At 49.9% G+C, this 21,482-nt stretch overlaps 1 protein-coding gene across 1 annotated transcript in view; it reads right to left on the reverse strand.

Moving 5' to 3' along the window:
• Positions 1-8,748: 8,748 nt before the first annotated feature.
• Positions 8,749-21,482, reverse strand: part of RAMP1 (receptor activity modifying protein 1) — a 77,250-nt gene continuing 64,516 nt past the window's right edge. Inside the window, exon 3 of the mRNA XM_006127409.4 lies at positions 8,749-9,512. Within this exon, the coding sequence (XP_006127471.1) occupies positions 9,257-9,512 (256 nt within the window). The 3' untranslated portion in view covers positions 8,749-9,256. The remainder of the gene's footprint in view (positions 9,513-21,482) is intronic.

Genomic DNA, 21,482 nt, shown 5'->3' on the forward strand with positions numbered 1-21,482 from the left:
AAAACAGCTTCTCCTTTGTTTATCCCATCTGGACTAGGGATGTTCAATATCGGTTAATTCAATAGTCGATTAACCTCATGAATTCTTAGTGCTTTCCCAACTGATCTATAGCCCCAGGGGTGGGGCTAGCAGCCAGTGCACTCCAGCCCCACTCCCGAGGAGCCCCCTGCCCCTCCACAGGGTGCTGAGTAGGAGCAAGTCCATAAGGGGAGCTGGTTTAAAAACCAGCTCCCCTCGCAGACCAGCTGCCTGTCCCCTCATGGACCAGCTGCTCCTTGGGGCAGCCCGTCCGGGGTGGAGGGTCTGAGCTCCCGGACCTGGCACAAGTCGGAACCGAGCCAGGCTGCCTGCCTGCCTGCCTCCTAATGCACTTTAAATGCAGAGCTGCAGCGGGGGTAGGTCCCAGACCTAGTGCGAGCCAGGCTGCTGGCCAGCCTGCTAAAAAATGTACTCGCGGGGGGTGGGGGGGGCGCCGTGTGTCATCTATAGTATTAACTGCTGATCGGTTAATCGACTACACTATTACATCCCTAAGCTGTTACCATGTTTGGAGGCTGTAGATCTCAGAAGACGGCTTATTTCTAGAGCCCTGCGCGGATACAACATTTCTATCTGTATCCACGTCCGTATCCGCAAAAGTGAGTCATGGACATCCCAGCCCCTCTCACGGCCGACTCGGCTGAAGGAGCAGAGCAAGCTGGGGCTGCCTTGTTCCACTTCTCCCCACCCCCCCGCCTGGCAGCAGCAGCAGGGGGAGAGACCCCTGCTGTGGGCACCAGACCCGCCTCCCCACTAGATTCCCCACTGGCTGCTGGCCAGCCCCTTGTTCCTCCGGCCCATGTCACTTGGGGGTTGTGCCCCCCCCCCCCCCCCCCAATGCTTCACCTCTCATGACAAAAGTAACAGCTGTTGGATTTGGGAGCAGATCCACGCTTGAGTTTTGTCAGCAACATTACTAGAAGCGTGGGAAGGGGCTTCGCCTTGGTTATGTTTAGCTCAAGGAATCTCTTTCTTGTGGCACTCTCTGTCTTTCACGTCTTACACCTGGACTCCCTTAGTCCCTCTCTTGGTAGTTAACTAAACTTGGAATTCTCTCCTCAAAGCTAATCCGGTCTCGTGCCGTGTGGGTAACTCCACCAAGGGCAGCAACCGTTCTGCACCGACCCCCTTAGAGGGGCAACAGGCCTGGACTGTCCAGGAGAATGCAGAACAGATGTTTTGGGGGGGGGGGGATCTGGTACTGGGCATGTGCTGGGGACACCTCTGAGGTGTAACCAAGGCTGTCGGAAGCCAGCAGCCGGTATCGGTTGATAGGACCAAGGCTGTGGCTATAGACACTCAGGATGTGACCTGAACTTAGACACCGACTCTGTGGGCGCTCTGGGGCTTAAACACCCACCAAAAAATGATCCCTCCCCCCCCCTCCCCCCGCTGCCTCTCTGTCAGTGGCAGCAAGTGGGGGAAACGGGAGCTGGTACCCATGGGAAACTGGCTTTTAAGCCGGCTCCGCATGCATGCCGGCTCCCACGGATTCACCTGCCTCCACCTCTCACAGAGGCAGCAGCGGGAGGGGTAAGGGGGCAGGCGGGAGCCAGTACACGTGGGAAGCTGGCTTTTAAGTCAGCTCTCTGCATGCCAGCTCCATGGAGCCACCTGTCCCCCCACCCCCACCTTGCTGCATCCCACAGAGGCGGTAGCACAGGGGATGGGAGGCAGGTGGGAGCCGGTTCACGCAGCAGGTAGCTTTCAAGCTGGCTCCCCTCGTGGATCGGTCCTGCACAGCCACCTCCCCACCACCACAGTGCTGCTGCCTCCTTATCAGAGGCAACAGGGAGTAGGGCAGGCAGGAGCCGGCTTTTAAGCCAGCTCCCCGGGAGCACCGGCTCCCACCTGTCCTCCCTCTCCATGTGTAAATTCCAGCGGTCACACAGATGAGGGTTAGTTAACAGCCCTAGTGCTCAGCACTCCAAGCCACAGGCATGAGGGCATGTGAGCCTTGCGTTTGGGGGCGCTGGGTGGGAGCACTGGAAACTCCCTAAAAGTGGGGGAGACACCGGCACCTGCTCCTTTCTGCCACCCCCCTGCCCACTCCTCTCTGCCTCCTCCCCCCAAGCTGCCCTACTCACTAGGAACCAATGAGCGACATATTCAATAGCTGCAGTATGAAAGAAATGTACAAATATGCTGAAAACAGCTGCCCCCCCCCACTGGCAGACCCCCTCTCTCTCACACACACACACACACACACACCCACCCACCCACCCCCCAGGGTTGCCAGGTGTCCGGTATTGTACTGGACAGTCTGGTATTTGCACGCTCTGTCTAGTAAAAAAAATCAGACAATACCGGACATGTGCAATGTGTAATGTGCAATGTCCGGTATTTTCTGATTTTTCCGGCTGCGCACCGGACAGAAGCTTGGCGTGGACGGGGGGAGCGGCTGGGAGTCCCAGCTGGGAGGTGGGGCCGCGATTGTCACCGGGAGCCCTCAGCTGGTTGAGTGTAAAGAGGAAGGGAAGCCTCCTCCTTGCTCGTGTGTCAGGCAGTGCACCGGGATCTGCAAGTGCCTGGGTCAGTTCCACTGTGCACCAGCGGATTTGCTCACCCCCCTCCCTTCATGGCCAGCCGGTTCTCCCCCACTTCCCCTCCTGATCTTCCCCGGCCAGCCCCCCTGCACCGCCCCCCAGCTCTGCTTCCCGCCTCCCCTTCCTCCCAGCTTCCCCCTGCCAGCCCCCTCCCACCTACTCATGATCAAGTGTGTCCGTTTTTTGGGGGGGGGCCTACCTGGTAACCCTACCCCCCCCCCCACACACACACACTCAGCAAAAGCTAAACAAGTCAGCGCCCTGGGGCCTGTGAGCTGTTCCGCTGTTAGTGAGGAATCCAGGCTGGGAACAGCGGCAAAGCATTGTGGGGCACCCCTGCTTGCCAGGTAAGTGGGAACCCTGGTCTGGGGTGCTCCCCCGAGTGGCAGGCCACCCCCAGGCCTAGGATGCCATTATGTTCCCAACATAAGCACCGGGCACACGGGTGACTAGCGCCCAAGGCGGTGTGTGCGTGTTGAGAAAAGGCTCGGGATGAACCAGCTGCGCCGAGCGAGCGCTAGCTGATTTCTGATCCCCCCTCCCCACGAGGCAGAGTTCAGGAGCTAATGCTTCAAGCCGATCAGAAGTTACTCACATTTACAATCCGCTGCTTGCCTTAGTAGAACCAGGAGTCTATGGACGTGGGGCCGGATTTCAGTCTCCCTCCTGCAGGAGCCAGTAAGGAACCCACATGGGCTAGGCCACGCAGGAAAGACCCAGCAAAGTTTGAATGTTTGGACTGTGCAAGCAGATGGCAGAGACTTAAGTGCAGGACTCTCCAGTGCAGAGGACCCCCCTGCGAGAGGCCAGGGGCTATTACCCAGCACTTGTCTGTGCTCATTGCCCCAGGGGGAAGCACCCGTCTCCTCCCCAGCCAAAGCCATCATTCAAAGGCATTTGACCCGGTTCCTCCGCAGGGCAGGCTAGCCATTCTTGCCCAGTGTCTCCAGAGAGCACAGGTAAAGGAGGTTTTGTACACAGCTTTGAATGTACAGGGCCGTCAGTCACTGAGCCTTGTGTAAGGGGACTGTTACCCCTTACTAAAACTCTGTGGGAGTATCTGAAGGGGAAGAGTTCATGAGACTGACTGACCCCAGAGACGATGGAAAGCAGCCAACACTCCAGCTCAGCCTGATTGACAGGTTGGACAGGCCAGTGAGAGGCCAGGCCCCGTCCTCCCTGTGAGCAGGGATTGTTCTGGGTCTCTCTGAGCAAGGAGAGAGCTGAGAGAGCAGAGCAAGCTGTGTGCAGAAGAAGTCCTGCCAAAGGAACAGAGAGCTGAGAGACTGCTAAGAGGAGCAAGCTGTGCTGAGGGGCAGTTTTTGCAGCAGCAGAGCCAGGCATACACAACTCAAGGAGCGCAGGCCCTGTGTTGAGCAGCAGACTGGCAGTGCTCAGAGAGCCAAAAGGAACAGAGAAGCAACACAAGGAGCTGGAACTGGCCAAGCAGCACAGCCTGCAGCTGGATGTGGTGAGCACCTGGGACCAGCAAAGTGTGGGGAAAGGCTCTGGACTGGGAGAGGGGTCTGGCCACTTCGAGCTTGAGACTGTGTGGTCACTACCAGAGCTAGCGTGTCCAGCCTGTAGCCCCCCCTGCAGCATATCCAGGGCCTCTAGGAAAGAGACTGTGGACTGTCCTTACACTCTGCAGACTGCTGTTTCTATGTCCCTGTGCTACAGAGCAGGGCTGTGTGTTCTCATTTAACCATGCTCATTTTGTCTTATTCTTTTCTCTTTAATCAGTTGTTGTTTAATAAATTGTATTTGCTTTGAACCTTATGAAGTGATCACTGGGCTAAGAAGGCCTGCAGTGTAAAGAGAGCACCTCGGAGTGGGGACACCCTAACTCCTGCCCCTAGTGACTACAAGGTCAGGAATTAAGCCCCAGGAAACCTGGGCCCAGCCTTGTTGGGGTTTCAAGGGCTCTGCTACTCAGGAGAGCGGAGGGGGAGCCCTCAGGATCAGGGAGCCGTGGGGTAAAGGAAGTGGGAGCGGGGACTCAGATCCTTTCGCTGGTTCATTTCACCGGGGTGTATAGAAGCCAGGAAAGTTCCCCACAATAGCGGGACCATTCCCCCACTTACACTTGCTAAACACCTGGAGGTCCCTGTGTGTGCAGGGCTGCTTCCCTCCCAGCTGCGCCCGCACAGCCACCCCTAGACCTGGGATTTCAGGAGCCAGGAATACAATTCTGAAGAGCGCTTAGACACCACAGGCATCCAAACAGGTCAGACTCACCATCCCAGAGGCCGTCTCCTGGCCAGGCCCGCACAGCCGCCTTCTGCCTCACGCCGCTCCTCCGGTGGCCTGGGCACCGCCGTGGCCCTCCAGCCAGCTCCTGCCCCTCGTGGGGTAACAAGGCCCGACTCCTCCGCAGTTTGGGCCAGAACTCGGCCTCTCTCTACAGGCCTGGCTGCTCCACGCTCAGGGCTTCTGCCCTGCACTTTGAATTCTCCCAGGCCTCCTGTTGGCCCCATCCCAGGGCATGGCTTCCCCTGCCAAAGGCCAGCACCCCCCATATCTCCTGGAGCTGCACTCTGCCTTCCTCAGGCACCACCCACTGGCTTCTCCCAGCTGGGTCTAATCCGCAATTACCTGTGTCCTAGCCCAGGTGCCACAGCAGGGGCTGATTACACACACGCACACACCTCCCTGTAACTGTCATTGCCACACACACACACACACACCTCCCTGTAACCCTGTCATTGCCACACAAACACACACACACACCTCCCTATAACTCTGTCATTGCCACACACACACACCTCCCTGTAACCCTGTCATTGCCACACACACACACACACACACACCTCCCTGTAACCCTGTCATTGCCATACACACACACCTCCCTGTAACCCTGTCATTGCCACACACACACACACACACACACCTCCCTGTAACCCTGTCATTGCCATACACACACACACACACACACACACCCACACCCCTCCCTGTAACTCTGTCATTGCCACACACACACACACACACACACACACCCCTGTAACCCTGTCACTGCCAGGCACACCCACACCCACTGCTCCCTGTAACTCTGTCCTTGCCAGGCACACACACACACACACACACACACCCCTGTAACCCTGTCACTGCCAGGCACACCCACACCCACTGCTCCCTGTAACTCTGTCCTTGCCAGGCACACACACACACACACACACACACACACACACACACACACACCCCTCCCTGTAACCCTGTCATTGCCAGGCACCCGCGCACACACACACACGCGCGCGCACGCACGCGCTCCCTGTAACCCTGTAACTGCCAAGCACGCGCGCGCACACACACACACACACACACACACACTGCTCCCTGTAACCCTGTAACTGCCAAGCACGCACGCACACACACACACACACACTGCTCCCTGTAACCCTGTCACTGCCAGGCTGGGTTTTACACACCCCCAAGTCAACGACCCGCTCTCAAGTGAGGTCGCTGGTGCTTAGGCCCTGTCGTGTGGGGCTGAATGCTGGTGCTCATCCCTTTTGAGAAGCCGGCTAACAGCTTGGCTCCTCAGAGGCAGGGCCACTCCCCAGGGGGGCAGGAGGGGGACAGAGGGGCAGGTGCCGGGGTCCAGTGATTTCAGAGGACACTGCAGCAGCCTGAGCCCCATGTGGTGCGGTGCGGGTAGCGCTAAGTTTGGCTGCCCTAGGCTTACCCCTAGTGCCTGAGGCCCCACCCCTACCAGCAGGCCCCGAGCTGCTTCCCCGCACCCTACACTGCCTAGGGCCTGGCGAAGTCTGTCACCAGCCCACCTCCAAGGTAGGTGACAATGGGAGTTAGGCACGGATTTCAGTGGGAGTTAGGCACTAATATACCAGGAGCCGGGCCTAGGAACGTCACTTTATGCGCCCGTAGTTGGCAATGTTTATGTTTCACAGCACTGGGCGTGAATCGTGTCATTAGAACCATGGTGTCCAGCCCATTCTGAAGCAATAGCCACTATCTCCAGAGAACTGGCTACACTCAAGTGGCCAAACAGCCACACGTGGCTAGCGCGTTGGACACCACCGAGTTAGAACCGTGTGTGCTGCTGTCTCCGGGAGCCCCTGTGAGTGGCTGTGTAAATTCCTGCATCTCCCACCATGCAACCAGGGTTTGTTCTCATCCAAATCTAGGCTCCTTGGGGTGGAAAAGTTCCCTTTTCCAAGGAAGTTTTTGCTTCATGAATCCCCCCCCGGCTCTGCTAAACAACAAAACTGCTTCTCAGCACTTCTCTCCCATCTCACCTCTTTGGCAGCACACGTATTCCTTACAACCGAATCCTGGAAAAGATGCAAAGCCCGTGTAAACGCTGTCATGCTTCTCTAGTCCAGAACAAAGTCTACATTTCCCATTCTCAGGTCTGGGGTCATGAGCCTGGACCGAAGGACGAGGAGATCTGGCGCATGAGGATTTAAAAAGTATTCTGCACGCCTCATGCAATATGAAAAGAGCACAAACGTGTTCAAACTGCATTATCTTTGTAGCGTATCACTTCCTGAGCACCTTCCATGCATCTCGTACGGTCGAGCAATGCACCAATGGAAGAATGCCGATCAGCCGGCAAACGGCTGTCAACCCTGCTCTAAGGGATTTACTCTACTAAGAACAAAACCATCAGCAACTTCTCTCTGTGCCCCCTTCCTCTCACCCTCCACACACCCCTTGTCCTGCAAGGGGAGCAGGCCTGGAACTAAACAGTGTTTTCATGGGAGAAGAGGTGTCGAGTGCAGGGAATGTGAGGGACAGGGCTGGAAGCTAGCGGCCTAAAGGAAACACAGAGCTCATTGTAACAGCCACATGGGACGCGTTTACATGGCAGGACTAAAGCCGAAATAAGCGACGCAACTTGAGCTACATCAATTGCGTAGCTGAAGTCGAAATAGCTTCGGCGCTGGCGCTGTCCACACAGCAGGAAGTCCGAGAAAGAGCACTCTTCCTCCGACTCCCCTTACTCCTTGTGAAATGAGGGTTACAGGAATCGGAGTAAGAAGTCCTTCAGCTCGACATTATTTCGACATTAAGTTGAAATAACGGCTTGTGTGTTGACGCGGGCTATGGTGTTTTGGAATAAGGGCAGTGATTCGGAATTAACGCTGTGGTGTAGACGTAGCCATGGAGGGCTAGTACAGGAGTGGAGCTGCATATTTGTACACGACCACTCTCGGAAGAAGTGATTGGAAAACAGGACTGCTCTGTGCCTGCCCCCAGTCCAACCCAAGCTGGATGCTTACGATGTTAGGGGACTATGCAATGCGATGCTTTCTCTGACAGCAGCTTTGTGCTTGTGACAGAAGGGAGAGCAAGAGTGTGTGTGTGTCTGTAACACTGTCTGCCGAAATCTTGGAGACACTCGGAACTCTTATGAATAGGTATCTAGAGTGGAACAAATTTGATGAAAATTATTCGTGCTAATGTGAGTATGGCACCTTTCCTCCTGACGGGTCCACAAAGAAGGAAGAATGGGATTGGGGTGATGGCCCCACACTGCACTTCAGGCTGCATTCAGTTCTTAGCTTTGCCCCAAACTCCCTTAGTAAGTCTCTCAAAAAAATCTATCTGTGCCTCAGTTTCCAATGGAAGGATGTTTCCATTTCCCCTCACTCTGCAGCACTTTTGCCTCATGCTGGTCCACCGCTGGCCTGAGATTGTAGGTGCTCCGGGGCAGGGGCCATCTCTTACTATGTTTGTACCCACACCTCCTCCCAGATCCTGCACCCCAACCTCCTGTCCCAAGTCACAACTGCCTCCTTCACCCAAACTCCTGCCCAGATCCCACACCCCCTCCTGTACCCAATCCCTTACCGCAAGGTCCTTTCTGCACCCAACCCCCTTCCCAGACCCAGCACTTCCTCCATTAATGTCATGGAAGAGTAAGTCCTTGCCCACTTCCAAATTCTTAGAGCAGCCCCCTCATCAAAAATTATTGCCTACACCTGATTTAGGTTCACTCCGCCCTGCCTCCGTGCTGGGGACTGGATTTGATGACCTCTCAGAGTCCCATACAGATCTGCTTTTCTACAGGTCTAAGATTCTAGGGCACTGTGAGAGAAATAACTGGCAAATATCTCCTTTGACCACAAAAAGTCAGGCCTCTGTGTAACTAGGCAGTGCTACAATATTTCAGGACATTACAAGCAAAAACTGACAACAGCGGTTTGGCAAAGGGTTCCTTTAATGAACAATGATAGACGTCAGAAGCAGTCAAGCCAAAATGTTGCAAGAAATAAATTATAATAACTAGATTATGTGTACAGAAGGGTCCTTCACTGATCCATCCCATGGCTGATTACTGGCTAAGTGTATAAATGCTAATCTTGACATATATTATATTTTTTCAATTAATTGTCTCATAAATGACTTTAGAATGACCGCATAATTGGTTTGCGAGAAGTGCTGCAGTTGTAGAGGGTAGTAATTACTGAAAAGCGACTTTAGTCCAAAGCATGCCAGCTGGGCCTGGTTACCCGGAGGAACTGTATACAGAGGAAGCAACCTCTCTGCTCAGGGCAGCGTGAGACGTCAGAGCTGTGCACATCTTCCTCCATGTTTCCGACGCCATCTTGTTTGGCGGCTTCCAAAGCGCTGCTGATTCTGCAAGGGCTCCCCGAATGTGACAGAAGGATCCATCCATGGGAAGGCAGGTCTCTGTGGATTTAGGAAGCTTATATGATGCCCTCGCTCCGCTTGCTGCGCCATACCACCAGCGCCGTCATGAGCAGGGTGCTGAGGACAGGGAGCACGAGGAAGGGGTAGAGAATGTTGTAAGGCGGGTCGCGTAGAGACCTCCCAAAGAGGGAGCAGTTTTTGAAATAGTGCTTGTGAATGGCGATGAAGAACTCATCCACCAGCTGGTTCGGCCAATAGCAATTGAGTTTATTGGCTATCAGGTGGGTGCAATTGGTGAGCTCGTCATAGTAACTGGAAAAGAAGAAGGCAACGGTCAGAAAGCTAGCTGAGTTCAGAGCTCTTGTTTGCCAAAGAGCGTGAGCAAAACCACCTCGGGCCTGCTCGTCAGACATGCCCAGTAACCCCAGCTCTGTGAAAACCGAGCCACTCAGCTCGTTACTCTGGCCATTATTGGTGGACTCTGAGGGCAGGACCCTAGGATTGGTCTGAGAAGCCTGTAAGCGGCCCAGGGTTAGAGGCAGACGAGCTTATGGGACTGGGCGCTGCCACAGCCCAAGGTGATGAGCCTGCAGGTGTTTCATGCCTGACTGAGCAATAGTGCCCAGGAGAAAACAGCAAGGGCTAGTCACTGTGCTATCTTGCGCCACAGACATGCCAAGGGCCTTTGCGCCTGGACGTGTGAGGAAAATAAAACAAAACGAGTGCTGAAAAAAGATGAGCAAACATCACCCTTTCAGGACATCCATAGCTCTGAGAAAAACACCAACCCAGTGACCAAAATGCCTTCACCGTACATATACAGCATATATTAGAACATCAGCAATCACCAGCCTTGATACATTGCTGGCTAATGAGCCCCTGAAATCACAATTGTTTGTGTTGGGAGCTCACATTCACAAGAGATCCAGCCAACGAATGCAAAACTGCTGTTCCTTTCACATTACGTGGTTGTTGGGTTGGGAATTCTATAGCATTTATAATATGATTTGGGAGTGGATGTGTGGATGCAGGGGCTGGCTAGCTAGTTTATTTGATTGTAATCTGTGCTACCATTTCTCTGAACTGGCCTCACATTGTACAGCGAGTGGAAGTGAGGGCTCTGTCTGTCAGCATCTCTGCTATCTGTCTTCTCACTGGTCCATCTTGAAGTAAATGAACTTCCATCTTTTGTAAAACAAATTCCCACAGAGCTGTAAAGATCCGGCTAACTATCCTGTTATAAAAATGCAACAAATACAACCCGTCGTTACATAACTTCTCCTGCGTATCACCAGCGATGTCTGGCGTACCCCGAGAGATCATAGTGCCTCCGTTTGGGAACCCCTGCCCTGCGCCAGGCCCGTGCTGTCGTGGCATATCAGTGTAAAGAGTAGATGTCCAAATCTATGGCTGTAACGTTGGCTCCTTAGGGACAACAGCAGCCCTGGGGATGCTCTAATGCAGGCAAAGGAAATAGCCCTGCACACAGTGCGCAATTGAGCTGTAGGCTGGGATATGGCACAGTAAGAACGCAGGCCCTCCACAGCCAGGTTTTTCCCCTCCAAGCAGATGGGCAAGTGTGGGAAGAGATTTTGGTTAAAACCATTCACTGTAATTCCACCCACTATGCACTGTTCCGTGTATGACAGACATTGCAGTCGCATGATTGTGTTTAGCCCACAGGGCCAGTTACCACAGCTCCTTCAGGACCTAGAGGGGGGCGTAATTAAGGTACCTGCCTCTTATTGTAAATATATTGAGAGACGCCACCCGTGTGGGAGGCTCACACATATTGGTTCAAACTGGGTTTCCAGAGATTATTTTCACCTCACCCCATGACCTCCTGAGATCTGTTCAGCACTGGCTCTGGTGCCATCCCTTAGATTGTCGTATTTGGTGGCAAGACTTCCAACAAACGTCATGCAATGTGGGAGCTCCCAGTCTGCCAAAAGGCACCTCCAGGACACCACAAGGCTGGAGGGGATCTGAAATTTGGAAGCAACGTCCATTCTGACTGCAGCACTGCTAGTAAAGCACCGAGTTGTCAAATCCCAGTCACCCACCGTCAGGCCATGACTGGAACGGTGATAGTGCGCCCATTCCTGTGCTGTTCTTTAAACCATGGAGGCCTGTGGGCCTCAGAGACTGTATTTCCATGTGCCTATTGCTATGAGATCATTACCAATGTGCCTTTTGCACTAAAATTACGCTGTAGGTGTCCAGTTCTCTGATCACTGAGGGAACATGCAGAGAACTGCCATGCTGGAGAATGGAGGAATAAACGGATGTTTGAGTCAGAGGGCTACAATCAATTTGGAGAACGGTAGTGTAGTTCCTGTTGCTTGGAAACCACTTCCTTTCCTTTGTTGGCCCTTGTCCTTAACAGATGACATATTTTGAGTCTAGCTAAGAGGCAGTTAAAAAAAAAAAAAAAAGAAGAAAAGCTGGAGGTGCGGGGGAGGGAGGAAAAACCCTCCACAAAGTGAAAAATGCAGAGGTTGCTTAGAAACTCGCAGACTGATTTGACTTCCGCCTACCCCCTCATGTTAAATCATTTGGGGTCTCTTTGTATGTAGACTCCATTAGTTTGCCATTCCTGAAGGCTAAGTGCCAGGTATCTGCTTTGGTGTAGTTACCCACACACATTAAAAGAAATCCTGCAGCTGAACACATCTGTGGGAGCATTTGCCTGTCTAGGCCGCCGGGGGCGGGGGGGGGGAAGAGTCTCTATACATGGGCACGTTCATCAATCAAGCACTGTCATTAGTTATTTACAGGGTCCTGTGATTACTACACTGAATGGCCTCTTAACACATCACTTTGCCAGTACGCTCAACACATCTCTGAGCATCCTTTTAACTTCCGGGAAATGGGAATTTTCCTGCTATCTTCTGCACCTTAGCTTGTCCACTCAGCCTGATTCCTTCCTTCCTTCTCTGTGCCAGTGGTTGTTTGCCCGCCAAGGGAAAGCTTAGCCAAAGGTCTGTAGCTCTCCCTCTCCCACACCTTAGCAGATAGCCAGGGCAACTGCCTTCTCCTCCAGCACAAGGCAGTCTTTGTGGGTTGGTAGCTGAACAGATCTCACTCAGAGTAGTTAGGGGTGCTGTATAGACACAATGATATAGGCATGTGAATTACTGAGGCAAAGCCGGCACCATCATTTTGCAAGCGTGGGGACTCTGAGGGGAGGCAGGGTACGTTTTTACAGGGCTGTGAAAAACTGCTGCTCTTCCGGACTCTCACGCTGGATTTGCTCTGCTCATGCTGCCCACTTCTGAATTTTTTTAAATTTTATTTTTGCACTAACAACACTATTGTGAGGTTAAGTGAAATTTGTAAAGATTACGAAGCGTGCATAGATTGAATTCAAGTGAAAAAGTATGAATTCAAATGATAGCTCTCAGTCCGTGGGTACTATTAGAACTTAAAATGCAGACGTTAACGGAGAAAGCCCTGGTTTGAAGTGGTTTCCATGATATACAGGGTTTACAGTTTGGTTCAATGGCTTTGAGGATCCTCACTATAAAAACTGTTCCAGCACCTATGGATGTGGCAGATCATACGCTCATCCTCCCTCCCCCACTGGTGTGTGCCATAACTATACTGACACATACAGTAGGTGTGTATAATAAAACCAACCACTGTCATCATTTATGCCAGGGCCTACATCATACCGAGCACCTGCAACCCGCAGTGAAATCAACAAGCATCTAGTGCCACCTTTGGCCAATGCTCATATGTGGAAAGCAATAGGCAAGTAGACGGGCATTGGTCAGTTTCATACTCGTCCGACTGAAATTGCTCACAAAAGAAGCCACATCAACAAGCTATGATCAGCAACATTTTGTCTAAGAGTTAGGCCGGGAGTCTGAGTCACACGCTGTTGAAATCCAATGGGCACCTTACCAGGCTAAATTCACAAGTTCTTTCTTAACCTGAATTCCCATTGGACTCAATGGAAGCTTTGCCTGCAGCAGGACGGAGTAAAAACTTCTGAAGGGGTGTTCAGGCCTTAGCTCTATGTGAACATTTCATGCAAGTGTTCCAACCACATGTATGTTACAGTCAATGAACTACTTGAATTGCCTCTGAATTAGGTTTGCAAATGTGAAATCCCAGACTCCCACAGGACATGACTAACATCGGTATATTTTTCCAGACATGTGCCCAAATTCTGACTGCAAGTGTGCTTACAACCCGCCACTGAAGGCAGGGGGAGTGGTGTGTGTACTTGCAGGGTTGGAGAGGGTATCATTTACAGTGAAATTATGGAAATTCCATCCCTCGGTACAATTGTACTTTCTATTTCATAGGACGTGCTTTAATGGCCAAAATGTTGGGCAATTGGACACATCCATCTAGGGATCAACTGATCAGTGCAAACACACTCCTTTTGGCAAGCCTTTTCAGAACCACCCTGTCTATCCCAGTCCTCCATCAGGCACCTCCGGAATGGAGGCTTTGGAGGCTCGTGGACCAGTTTTCTTCTGTTTGAGAACCTGGCAGCAATAGACAGTTCAGGAGAAAGAAAATTTTCCAAATTGGTCTTTGGCAGGACAGCAGCAGTGACTGGTTTCAAGCCCTTTTAAGCAGCAGCCATACATTTCCCAAGCACCATCACAAGTGAAAGCTCTCCCGCAAAAGAGCCATGCTGTGCGCTAATTCTTCTTGCAACACAATGAACGCTGGCAGAGAGACAGGGCTTCCTTCCCAGCAGAGTGTACGTTGCCGATTTAAAAACTGATTGTCTTAACGTTTTGAAGCAGTCCAAGTGCTGAAAGGTGGCTGTCGTTCCACGCACTCCCATGGGCATTTGTGGCCATTCTTAGTAACCGGGAGCACACAGGAGTCTGGGAGGGATTGCTGGATTTGAACATGCAAACTTTAGGGCTAGCAAGTGAAGCGTCCGTAACAGCATGACACAATTTCCAAAAGCCATACCCTGCCATTCTATAATGCTATGGAGACACATTTTGGAAAATGGGCTGCAGCCGTAGCATTATGGAATAACCACACCCTTGGGACGTCACTTCAACGTCTGGCTTTTCTCACAGAGTTAAAGCATTTCAGAGTGGAATATTGCTTGCCCCCATGAGGCGTTGTTGGAGAAAAGCATAGTTTTGCCAGTGCTGCCAGCCAAAAGTGTAAGTCAGGCACCAACAAAACCCCTCTCCTGCTCAATTTTAACAAAGTCCAGCTCGCTCAGGCTCTGCAGTGCGGCACTTCACTTTTCTATGCTTACTGACTGCACATATCTAGTTCATTATTTAAGACAATTAACACTTTTTAAAGTACCACTCTAGGCACACAGAGCTTGTGAAACACACATGTGCATGTGCAGTGATGGAAGTTTTTGCAAGCCTGGGTAGAATCTCTCAAATGAGACCGTTAACACTTTTATGTATGTATTCCACGCCACGGGCTGCAGATAGCACAGAAATACTATTTTAGGGTTGCTTCATTAAGAAGTGATTGGGATGATTTTTTGTCTACCTCCACCTTTAGACCAAGCTTCCTAACTTTCTATGTCTCCAGCTGTACCAGGCTCAGAGGGAGAGAAAAATATAATTAAATTAATTAAAATACTCTTCCAACTACCTAATATAGCTTTCTCTGTAGATAATATTACAGCTTTAAAGCTGGGCCTCTCAGGGCCTTCAAGAGCTAGAAGCAAGAGCTTTGTACCCTCTTTTCAGCTCCCCAGTCCCTCTATCCCAACCCTCTCACTTGTAGGTCTGCAGACAGGGCCATAAGATACCAGACTTCACACCGGTCCAGGAGTGAACACGGCCCATTCTGGAAAAGGTGTCATTTTGAGGGTGAAATTCCACATTTAGAGGGAGAGAGGATTGGGAAATAGTTCTCTGATGTCTGTCTGAGGTTTCTCAGGGTGTGTCTACACAGCAAAGTTATTCCGAAATAACTACGTGAGCATCTACACAGCAATTCCGTTATTTTGAAATAATTTCAAAATAATTTCAAAATAACCGACGATTTATTCCGACTTCTGTAAACCTCATTCTACGAGGAATAACGCCTCTTCCAAAATCGCTATTTCGAAATAAGCCGTGTGTAGACACTCCGCTGCTGCTGTTTTGAAATAGCCCCTCACCAGGGCCATTCTAAGTTATTCCTTCTGGGGCTCTAATTCGAGATAGCACGTCTACATTAGGGAAGCCTGCCTCGGACTCATTTTGAGGTTTCCTTGCAGAGTTGACGTGCTATTTCCAAATAAAATATTTTGCAATAACTATTCCAGAATAGTTTATTCCGAAATAAATGTGCAGTGTAGTTTACCCCCAGAGAGCTGAAATATTAGGTGCAGTCTGGAACGAGAGGGATTCCTGGGCAGAGTAAAATGAAGAGAGGAAAGACATTTTTGTTGCCGTCTGATACTGAATATTTAAGTAGGTACATGGATTTAAGGTGGGGATTAAAAAATATTCACTTCCTATCACAACCAATCCAGTCTCACTCTCTTTGTATTTCTTTTCAGAAGCCTATGGGTTCTTGGTTCATGCAAGAGAAATAGCACAGACAAGCCATTCATTTCTAAAACAAAACCCGAGCTGGGAAGAGAAAGGTTTTATGGTTCATTTCACAGATATTGACTTAAGGCTCACGTCCCCTCGCTATAGCAGTTAAATGGCATTAGCCCTGTTTTACAGGTGAGAAACTCAAGGTTCAGAAAGGCTAACTGATTTTAAGTCATTGTGAGGTCAGCTTTCGACTTCAATAGGAACAGGATCAAGCCATTAAAATGTTATAACCTGGCAAGTTGGATGAGCACAAGGGAGAAAAATTCTCCTTTTATCCATCTCTGTTGTCTTTCAGGCTACGTCTAGACTGCAGGCTTCTTGTGCAAGAAGCTTGTATCGAAAGAGATCTTCTGCAAAATCTTCTTGCACAAGAGTGCATCCACACTGCAAAAGCGCATCGAAAAAGTGATGCGCTTTTGTGAAAGAGAGAGTCCAGACAGCATGGACGCTCTCTCGAAAGTAAGCTCTGATTGCTATGCACAGAATGGTCACCAGGGCACCTCGGCTTTTTCCTCTTTCCTCACAAAAAACTCATCTTCCCTGTCCACACACTCCTTTTTGCGAAAGAGCTCTTTCACTAAAAGGTGCTCTTCGTCGCAGAATGAGGAATACCTATGCCGGAAAAACCCCTCTGTTCTTTCGATTTTTTTGTGCAAAAACGCGCTTGAGGTGTGGACGCTCCACGAGTTTTTTCGGAAAAACAGCTGTTTTTCTGAAAAAACTCTGTAGGGTAGACATAGCAACTGTCTGAGACAGCGAACCCAGAAAGGAGCTGGTTGGCCACTTCTTCGTTACCTGCCTCCATCCTGTGCAAGAGATCTGGAATGTGAACATGCCTAGCATGGTGTCTTCCTGGATATCCCGGCAGCACTGGCCCTCCCTTTCTTTCTGCCCCGGGTTAACCCCACAGGAGCACTCACACATGAATGTCCACCAAAGTCAATGGTCATATTGCCAGTGACTTCAACAGGAACAGGATCCAGAGCACAGTCCAGGAGCATCAACTGGGCCACACCTCCATTGTGAGATGAATGGTTTTGCCCATCCATTTGTCCAACTCAGCAAATTAGATTGCAGAGCCAAGGCTGCGGGGACACAGATTTCTGTTTTTATGGTGCAGTAAGTAAAAGATTTCCCACTGGCAATTTTAAAGGGTCATCACATACTCTTTACCGTAATACCTTGTCAGGCAGATGTATTGATGCAATTAGTCTGCCTAACACCTTTGATTCTCTCTCACACTCCTGGGAAACTACCCCTGAAAGGCCCATCCCCTCCCATCTTGTTTCCTATTTTCATTGTGTGTATTAATTGCTTGGGGTGGTGGATGGATAGGAAGGCAGTTGGTAAAATGACTATAACCTGTAAAATAATCCACCAGCCCTGTTTTACTGCCTGAAATGCTTTGGAGAAACTGTGATCATTCCCCCCTGCTCACTGGGATACTAATGGCTAACATGGCCATTAAAAAGGCCGCATCAGCAAAGGAAAATGCTTCCCTGGAAAAGAGATGAATCCAATAACCCTTTAATTACTTTGGTGAAGGACAGAAAATGTATGCCGTTTAAAGATTCCCTTTGCTAGAACTATTTAAAGGCACATTACAGCTTGCTGACTTCGTAGTTCTCCACGCATCAGTTGAGTGAACATTCCTTCTGAATTATTCATCTGATTTTGCTTTTCCAATTTGTGAATCCTTGAACTAATTAATTATTCACAATTATCTGCAAATTCCTCCTGCAAAGAATTCTGCTCTGTCCATGGTGAATGTTTTGATGTGTGCAACGGCAATCCATACACTTGTAGTTTTGTCATTGATTGGTTTTGAGCCCTACTTGGATTGGATTTATTACTAAATATATAGACTGCAAATGCCATTATCAACTAGACATTTCAAAATTTGCTTTTGCTCAACCGTAGAGCACTCAATTGTAAAATTTTATTTTGGGGACCCCCTTACCATATCTGGAGTGACCAAATGTTTGCAGAAATTGACCACGAAAGGGCAAAGACAGGGTTAACGAAAATCAATGAACCTGAATGAATATTTATGGACAATATTTTTTGGCTGTTTTCCTGTTTCACTGTTTTGTTGGCTCTTTTCCTATTTCAACACTGCTCATGGTTACTAATAGGCACATTGATTATTATACGTGACGATGTGCAGGTAGATTTAGAGAACCGAGTTGAGGGATAATATTTATTCATTGCACTTCTACAGTACTTTTAATGCAGGGATCTGAACACTGATTGGAGGCATGGATTTATTAACTCTCTTAACACCGCCTTTTCCGATAAGGCATCGCACGAGTAGGACAAGGCACAGAAAGCTGCAGTGACTTACTCAGAAATCACATGCGAATCACTTGCCGAGTAAGGGACAGGACCCAAGAGCCCTGCTGCCCTGAAGTTCTCTGCTCTCATTTAACACAACACAGATTATTGATTGCAGCAAGAGTCAGAGCTTTATCTAATATGGCAGCAGGACTGGCAGCAGCTCAGTTGGAAGCCTGGGATATTCAGCGATTCAATTGTAATTTTTATGCCTGGCAGCATTAAGTTCAGGTGTAACTTGCACCCATTCCAGAATGTTATGTATGAGACTTTATGGGAGCAGCTGCAGATTCTCAGAGCATTGCAACACTTACCACCACCCCCTTCAATACACAATTTCTGCTAGGTTACAGCAGTATGATTAGTGGCTGCAGATCTGGCTGGTTAAAGGGCTTGGAATTCAATTAAAAAAGCTGGGTGAACCCCCACCCACACCCCCTATGCGCCTTTACCTGCCGGTGCACTTGACAGTTAGATTCTAAGGTGAGACCTGGAAGTGGTACCACGAGGCTAATGAAGGGACGTCTCAGACATGGCCATCTCTTCCCAGTTAGCACAGATTTCAAGAGCAGGATCGCATAGAGAGAGCCCTTCAAAGCCTGGCGTTCAGAAGGCTGCATGGCTGTACAAGCACCCCCAGCTCACTCGCCATAGAGCACCGTGGTCACAAGGACATGCGTTATATCTGCCGGCCCATCTTAGGAAGTGGACCCTCACACTTGTCAGACGGAGACCCGGCCCATTATGGCCTGACACTATTTCTGAGCAGATGTATTTCTTACAGCAGACGTAATCTGCCTCCCACTCATATACCCTGCAACATCTTCCCCTGCCAACAAGCTTTCAGAGACCTGCTTGTACAGAATACTTCAGTGGGAGCCATTTCTCGCCCTGGCGCGGGAATTAGTGTGATTTCACAGTCTTCAGTTACTTACTCCACTCTCAATTAGTCTCTCAATGAGTTTGCAGTAAGAAGCCAAGCAATCCTTGAACTCACTGCCTACAGCACAGCAGTGTCTGAAGCTGCTGTTCGGGAGCAAGGCGCTTAACCCCCCCAGGCAGACTTGGATAAATCATTCAGCAAGGTCAGCCGTGTATAAAGCTGCGCCTGTGACACGAAGAGGTGTGCGGCATCCAAGTTGAAAGAGTAGACATGGATCCTTCTTGTTGATCGTGGCCCTGGGGCTTCATTCAGCGAGAGTCGACGAGAGCCCAGAGATTTAACAGAAGAGCGTAGACTGGAGAAACGCAGAACAAACTATGTTAGACACAAGCACAGTCAGCTACTTCCTGTACCCAGGATGGCAACAGTCTCAGTGTGATGGACCCTTGTCTCTCTGATGTCCAGCTTTGCCATCAAAGGAGGCCGGGCACCAGTCCAGAACATAGGACCCCCCAGGAGAAGTGGTGTGCTCCAGATGTCTCTGCTCATTAGACTACTCGACTTCAGAAAGCATCACACTCCTGGGCATGTTTTAAGGCAGGAGGAGCAAGAACTGTGACAGTTCTGGGGGAGGTTTCTCCATGTAGTAGGAATAGTTTCTAAATATTACTGGCGCTTTTGGTTTACCCCTTGGATTGGGGTTTTTGAACACAATAGGCCCTTAGTTGCGGGGTGGAGTGATATTAAGGGGATATTAGTGGATGTGTCTATTTGTCACCGTGTGTATAAGTGTGCACATGCACATGGGTTAGTTAGTACTCCTGTCCTCGTGGTCCTTCAGCAGCCACCGCCATCTCTGTCCTCACCTCCCCGGCGCCAGCCTTGCTTTTCATGCTCCAACTTGGGACAGCGCATAGGCCTCTGTTTTGGCTGACACTGGAGCTAAAAGCAGGAGAGTCTACGGCTTGAGCCACTTATCCATACACAGTGCCTCTCATCCGGGGCCTCTTTATGTTAGTCCCATACAAATAATAAAATAGCTAGAAATCACAGCTGCAGGCCAGAGGCTTATTTAGTGCTCACTCACTCACTCTCTCTTGAGCAGCAGCAGAGTTTGGATGTACATTGGTGGGAAGGTATTTTGCTACAAGTCTCAGGATGCAAAGACAGCTGGGTAAGTTGTAGACTTCACTAGGAAGCTGTAAACATTATGTAACTTTCCTGCGCTATGGAACATTTCACATGGGGCTCTCCCAGATGAACACCTTAGATGGACACAGGAAGAACAGTTCCCATCCCTTGAATGCCACTCTTCCTCTCGGCACTGGCTTTTTTATTCCAGCTTGGGAAAAAAGCTAATTCTGAAAGCATTTCTGACATTCCACTCACTGGGCTCTTCCTGGACAGATTTTTAAAAAATATGTTTCACATTCTGGGTGCCTGGGAAATGCCAGTGTCAAGCTTAGATGATCTCTCTCTCTCTCTCTCTCGCACCGTTCCCAGTGAAAAGCAATAGGGTAACTCGTAACTATGAAGCTGTTTATACAGGAAATCCACCAGGAAGATGCACTAAGTTGGCCACAAGCGATTTCTAAGACTTCCTTTCCACTTCCTCGGGGGGATGAAAGAGGTCAGCCCTCACATACCAAAGAAAGTGAAGCATGTTTGAAATGTAGACCAGATTTTTACAACCCTAAGGGAGAAAGGCAGTAGTACGCAGAAAGGCAGTAGTAAACAGTCCGTGTCTAGTCTTTGATTGGATTCGTTAAGTTAAAAATGAGTAACCCCTTCAAAGTGCTCTATCTATAGCAGACAGCGATAGTAAGTCTGAATCAAAATCCCAACCTTCTTCAGCTTTGGAATTGTTCTGATCTAGGCCTGAAGTTTGCATTCTGGCCTTTCTCTCTGTAATGGGCTCTTCCAAATCCCTGACTACCAACCAGCTGTGGGGAAGTTCCAAACCAAGTAGGAATGCTGCTAGGATCCCTGGGGCAGAGCCATCCTTCTTCTCTGTGCCATGTTTGTACAGCAGCTGGGCCATGACAAGGGCCTACTAGGTGCTGTGATAATTCCCATAATAAAAAATGCTCTCGCATGAGTGCATCTGGTCTGTCATGTGCCGCTAGGGACCCCCTCGACTGGAAATAGGGTAGAAAGGACTCCATTCTCTCTGTCTAATATGCACATAATGATAGGCAATCAAAGAACAGGACTGGCCGGCACTAACAGACACAAGAAATGATTGTATCTTGGCTTATCCCAAGAGCTGCTCTCCTTGAGATTCCAATTTGATGGAGAATAGAGACCTCAGTAGTGACACCTTAAATCTCCCAACTCTGTCCCTGTTTTCCTTTTCCCCATCCCACAATTATCTCCAACAAGATCTCTTAATAGGATTACTCTTCATTGTTGATATCGGTCCCTCAGGAAGAATGGATGGGCACCTAAGACCAACCATCTGAACCACATCCCATCAACGGAGCAGAACAGGGTACGATGAGGGAAGGAAAAAGAAAAGGAAAAACT

Source organism: Pelodiscus sinensis, chromosome 7 (assembly GCF_049634645.1).
Source record: "Pelodiscus sinensis isolate JC-2024 chromosome 7, ASM4963464v1, whole genome shotgun sequence".
Classification (NCBI taxonomy): Eukaryota; Metazoa; Chordata; order Testudines; family Trionychidae; genus Pelodiscus; species Pelodiscus sinensis.